This window comes from Lactuca serriola, chromosome 5 (assembly GCF_051521515.1).
Source record: "Lactuca serriola cultivar US96UC23 chromosome 5, Lser_US96UC23_V15, whole genome shotgun sequence".
Classification (NCBI taxonomy): Eukaryota; Viridiplantae; Streptophyta; class Magnoliopsida; order Asterales; family Asteraceae; genus Lactuca; species Lactuca serriola.
In genome coordinates, this window is record NC_136412.1 from 194,649,722 (window position 1) to 194,655,852 (window position 6,131).

The window sequence follows — 6,131 nt, forward strand, 5'->3', positions numbered from 1 at the left end:
TAACCAACTGTTGAGTTTGTTCTCATTTGGTCACATTTTTTTTTTGTACTCAATATATCATCGAACTTGTTGTTTGTGTTCACCATAACCCTTTGACCGGATATCACAGGTCAAAAGCCAGTCAAAAAGGTTATGGTGAACACAAACAACAATCGATGATATATTAAAGGAAAGTGATCAAATGAAAACAAACGTAATAGTTAGTTACCCTCAAAAATCATTTTCCCATAAAATTATGACAAGTGTTATCATTTCATATTTTTTTTTAAACTAACTGATTAATGTTATATTAGGAATATATGAAATAAAATTAAATTGAATGGTGATTTGACATAATTTTAGTGTATGAAAATAATTATAGGCATAAAAGGTAAGAGATAATTTAATTTCTCTTTTTTATTTTTCTCAAAAAAAGCAAACTCAAAGCAATAAAAATATCTTACATAAATAATTATAAATAAATAATAATATAAAAACTAAGTCAATAATTCTTTTTTAACACTTAAAAGTTAAAACAACTCTTTTTCAGAATTCCTTTTTGAACAAACCCTCTATTCACTGTTTGTTCGAGATTTGCTGTTCTAACTTGTCCATCCTCCTGTTTATATGATTAGAAACTCTAATCATTTCACCCTCTAAATAACAATTATACTAAAACATGTGAATCACAATCAAGTAAGATACAGAATAACAATTAACAAGTACACAATTATAAACATATAAAAGCAATGAATAGTTAAATAATCAAATAAACAATAACGTGCTTCACTAGTCACAAATGAGAACAAAAATAAATATTAAATATAATCAATATGAATAAGAGTAAACAAATAGTAGTATAACCAATCTAACAAAAATAAATATTAAATATAATCAATATGAATAAGAGTAAACAAATAGTAGTATAACCAATCTAAAACAAACAAAACTAGGTTTATGCAACTCTTTTTCTCTTCAGTCGCAACGCAACAGAAGCTGAAAAGCAACAAAAACCGATATCAAAATAATACAAAAAAAAAAAAAAAAAAAATCAACATAAAATAAAAGTTATGTATCAACAAATCCCGTTCTCACACCACATATATTGTCGAATATTACCACAAATTTAAACGAATAAAAACTTCACGTCAGTTAAAAGGTTATAAGCATAATCAACAACATACATCAAGTGACAAAACAAGTTGTTAAACAACTTAGAAGTAGGCAAAAATGCTTTACGCTAACTCATGCATCAACAACTTGTACATTGAGCATGACTAGTTGTATTCGTACATCCAAAATCCCAATCCTTCGATTACAAACTATAACATAATCCCAAACAAAACTTCCAAGTCAAAAAAACAAATACTACCCTAAAACCCCTCTTTCACCTTCGATTCCCCGATTCACATTTTATCCTTTTCTTTTCTTCCGAACAAAAGTAACTTATTCGGGTTCGTTTTCGAACCACATTTCATTTTATATTCCATTTTCGTTATTTATATTTATATATTTATATATATTATATATAAAATATGTATATATAATTCGAAAACCTTCATGCTACAATCATCCCAGCAGGAAGCTGCATAGGACTGGAGCATAGAGATTCAGTGTATTCAGGCTGTTTCCTCACACCCGACGCATACTTCTCTTTGTGTTCATCAATGGAGATTTGCTTGTATCGACATTCTTCACTACAAAACGCTTTCTCACCTCTAAAAAGAACAATAAGAATAATTAGTTACAAATGGATATTATATAAGTATCTACAACTTTGTTTATTACACATAACAAGAGATAACGTGACATAGCCACATAACAAAATATGTTAGAATATGTCTTTCACATGTAATTTACAAAAAAAGTGGGATTGCTCCCTCTCGATCTATCTTATTGTGTATATAAAAGACGTGAATATATTTTTTTAAAAAAATATTCTCTAACAAAGCCTATAGGGAATTAAACTTCACAACCTAAAGGATTGTTAAAATATCATTAGGCCAAATGGCACTTGATGTATTTATCTATGATGATTGTTATTCTTTAAGTTGATACAAAAAGAGCTACTTTTCTCATGGAAATGAGCATTCCAAGTACACCACTAACTTTTTGCAAATCTGACACTCATTCGTTTTTCCGTGTATTTCCCTTTACATTTTCGAAAATACTTTTTGTCTTTTTATATTTTTATTTTTTACAACCATTAATTCTAAACAAACACTTTATCATGCAGTGAAAAAAACGGCCCTATGGATCTTTAAATCAAGAGCTATTATTTACTTTGAATTTTGAATACCAGTTTAAAATACACAAATAATAAAAAACAATGAACTCGAACAATCATCAACTTTTAGCAAATTAATCATAGAACCCAAAATCTTCAAGAAATGAGTTCTAAACAAGTATCAAATAACTCAAAATTCACAACTTTATAGAATCACAAATCAGAATAATTCAATACCTGTACATGAAGATATCCAATCCATGAAGCTTCTTCTTACAAAGATGACAAGAACTCAAGAAATCCCCATCCTCAAACATCGTTCCACCACCAATAACCACCGGAGGCGACGGAGAACAAAACACTCCACCACCACCACCGGTGGTGCTGACCCAATAGCTAGTAGTCCGACCACCATTAACACTTCTTCTCTTCAACCCATCATCAAAATACTCCCTTTTTTTGATCATATTATTCCCCACATGCGATATCACACATGTATACTCCTCCAATAACTCGATTTCAACATCATCCTTACTGGGTCTCTTGCTAAATATCGGGATCGGGTTGGATCTGGGTGAAACTGAGAAAACCGGGTTCTGGGTATTATGACCCGATGATTCGTTGTTTAAAGCGACCACAATTCCCAGCCCAACGACACCGTTTTGTTCTCCAAATCTCTTTACTGACTTGTTTTGATCATTGGATGAAGACAAGAAAAAAGGTAGGGTTTTTAGTGTTAATCTTGACTTGTTAGTCTTTTTTCCCTTCAAATCCGCCATTTTTGACAAGATTTTATCAGGGTTCTTTCAAAATTCAATCTTTTCTTTCCTCACTTGCTGAATTTATCAGACAAATCATCAGAAAGAAAAGGGTTTCGGAGGATGCTTAAAGGGAGCTGATAATTGACACTATGAACAGATTTGACAGTATGTATATATACATACATATATACGTATATATATGTGAGCTTCGTGAAAGTGGTTTAGAAGAAGGGTGGAGAGAGAGAGAGAGATGGCTTAAGAGAGAAGGCCACCTGCTCTCTTCCTCTGCTTCTTCATCTGTGAAATAGGCTCAAGTGCTTTAAGAAGAAAGAAAAAGAATAAAGAAGCCGTATTGGCAATATTGTAAATAGTTGATAATTAAGGGGTTAACTCCTCTTTTATCTTTTTCTTTTCCGTTCCAATTTCCACCTTACTCCCTTTTGGTTTGTGTCTTCATACAAATAACTCCCTTTGAGTTCTTTTTTATATACTTTCAATAGCATATTCTTAGTAATCCACGAAAAACATAAATGTCCAAACTTGATAAATAAAAGTTACCCAATGAGAATAATAAATAGCCACTAAGAAAACCCAAAAAGAATCATGTTCACTTTCATTCATTGAAAATTTTAGTTTTCATATGGTTATCAATATCTTGTTTGTTATTATCTTTTGAGTTTGAACATGTCTTTTATGTTCATTACTAATAAAACTTACAAAGGTCTTTTGGAAGCATGCTTGTACAATTTATTGACGTATACATTTACATATGAATATGTATATTTATGGAAGTAACAGTTCACTAGGATTTCATCATGTGTGTAGCAAGCTTTTTATTTAGTAGTGGCCAACAACCTTTCAAATATTCCTATGCAATTTGGGAAATAGAAATTGTACTTGCCTAAGTTTCTATCATCATAACAAACTCTCATAATGATTGAACTAAATTATTCACTATTTGCCAAACAAACCTAATGCATTGCCGAACAATATCAATGCATAATCCTTTGATCGGTTTTATAGACTATATATCTTTTCTTTTTTCTATAACAAGCTCATGATCATCATAACACATTTTAGGGCTACGAGTTTCTTATTGTGTATGTGGGGCTTTTATCCTCTCAAAAGTTATGAACATGTTGTCTAAGATCTTTATCATGGAACAATATTGCATTCACATATGATAAGATGATGTTGAATTGTAAATTGAACTTCATGGTTCTATACATCTTTTTTTACTTGCTACACTATGTTATTATAGATAAATTATTTGATATCTAGCTATTTGTAGTTTATTAACAACGAAACAACGACTAACAATAACGGTAACATAACTATTATTAAAATATGGAACTGATAATTTATGGTAAGCTATTTTATTAACCTCAACGAAAAATATATTTGGACATGCATATTATCTAGTATTAGTATTTAAAATAAAAATAATAAGTGAAAATACAACGACGTTTTTTTTTTTTTTTTATCTATTTTGCCTAGATGGTAGTTAATGGTGAGAAGCGAAGAGTAAATCAAAAGGGTTGATCTATCTGTTAATTTTTAAAGGGGTTGATCTATTAATTTCTAAAGTACAAGGACTCATTTTACACACTGTATGTCTACCTTGTTTTCTTCTCCACATTTGTTGATTTTTTTTGAAATTTTTATTCTATCATTTTCCAGTTTTTTTCAGAATATAATAATTTCTGGCAATCATGCCTACAAAGATTCTTTTTTCCATTATTATTTAATGCCAAATGGAGACATTATAATTTTAAACAATTTTTTAATGTGAAATATAACTCATTTTGAATATATATATATATATATATATATATATATATATATATATATATATATATAGAGAGAGAGAGAGAGAAGTTCATTTAAGACCATATTAATTTTGTGAGACTATAACACACAATCTAAAAATAATTTAAAATACAAAATAAAAGAAAAAATCCGATTTTTTTTAATTATTATTTTCGTCATTTTATTTACCTAAAAAAATTAAAAAAAAAAAACAAAAATAACCGTTTTTTTAAATACGTGAAATATTCTAATAGAATATTACACCGTAAATATATTCTAATAGAATATTACACCGTAAATATTATAGTGTAATTTTTAGAATGTTAGAATTAAATAGTATTCTACTAGATTTGTTAGATATATAAAATATTCTAATATTCTACTAGAATATTTAACAAATATTTCAAAAAAACGATAATTTTAATTATTTATTTATTATTTATTATTATTATTATTATTATTTTGGATAAAAAAATTATGAAAATAATATTTTAGAAAAAAAGTCGAAAATTTTCATCGACTGTTAGCTTTATTTTTTTTCTGTAGACTTTTAGCTTTTAATAACGATGATCAGTAAAATTCCAAATCCATTTCTGCCATGTTCTTTATTAATCCTTGTTATTTTCATGTTAGGTTAGCATACTCCTCACCCCTTTATTCTTCGATTTCTAATATGTATGGTGGTCTATATATATGTAGTACAACAAGTTTGTATGCATGCCCCACCTCTTCCTTTGTTGGTTCAACTACTACTAATTTCGATTGTAAAATAATAGAAATAAATAAATATATAATGTTATATTATTCAAACAATAAAAGTATGCGATTAGTTTTTGTATTATGACGTTTCTTAGTGGAAACGAATTATATTTTTCTATGGCTAGCTAATACAAAAACAATATTGTTCGAACAAAAAAAAGGTTTTGAAGATCAAAAAACCATCAAGTAAACACTGTTGTTTACATAATTGTTTTAAAATATTAAGACTTAAAAAATATATTGTTGTTTTTGGCACTTCTATTATAATAAAAGTGTGTGGGTAACAAAAAATAGATATAATAATTCAGATAGTTTATAATTTTATAAAATGCTCCTAATTAAAAACATCGTCATAAACATAAAATAAACAAAAGAAAATGATGTCTTATTAAACAACTATTGAATTAATTAATTAATAAATACATATTTAGTGTGTGACACCTTGTTTAAACACTTTATATATGCTTGCTTTCTCCAAAACTCGATCTTCATTAATAAACAAATTGCCTTCATGCTTCAAAAGTGGTTCACCCCAACATCAAAGTATATATGTTACATCATCCGATACATTGTATTGTTCTGCTGAAACAAACACA

General features: G+C 28.3%; 1 protein-coding gene across 1 annotated transcript; it reads right to left on the bottom strand.

The window, feature by feature from the left end:
- Nucleotides 1-1,389: 1,389 nt before the first annotated feature.
- Nucleotides 1,390-3,237, bottom strand: LOC145053444 (FCS-Like Zinc finger 14-like). Its single transcript, XM_079001490.1, has 2 exons — nt 2,444-3,237; nt 1,390-1,697 (listed from the first exon to the last, which is right to left on the bottom strand). Exons 1-2 carry the CDS (start codon nt 2,983-2,985, stop codon nt 1,538-1,540), a joined length of 702 nt encoding a protein of 233 aa, XP_078857616.1. The 5' UTR covers nt 2,986-3,237; the 3' UTR covers nt 1,390-1,537.
- Nucleotides 3,238-6,131: the final 2,894 nt, after the last annotated feature.

What these genes read in the sequence shown, in the direction of transcription:
- LOC145053444 (XM_079001490.1), bottom strand. Translation starts at nt 2,985, where the DNA reads ATGGCGGATTTGAAGGGAAAAAAGACTAACAAGTCAAGATTAACACTA. An exon ending in TTGGATATCTTCATGTACAG is followed by an intron (nt 1,698 to 2,443) that starts GTATTGAATTAT and finishes TGTTCTTTTTAG; the next exon opens with AGGTGAGAAAGCGTTTTGTA.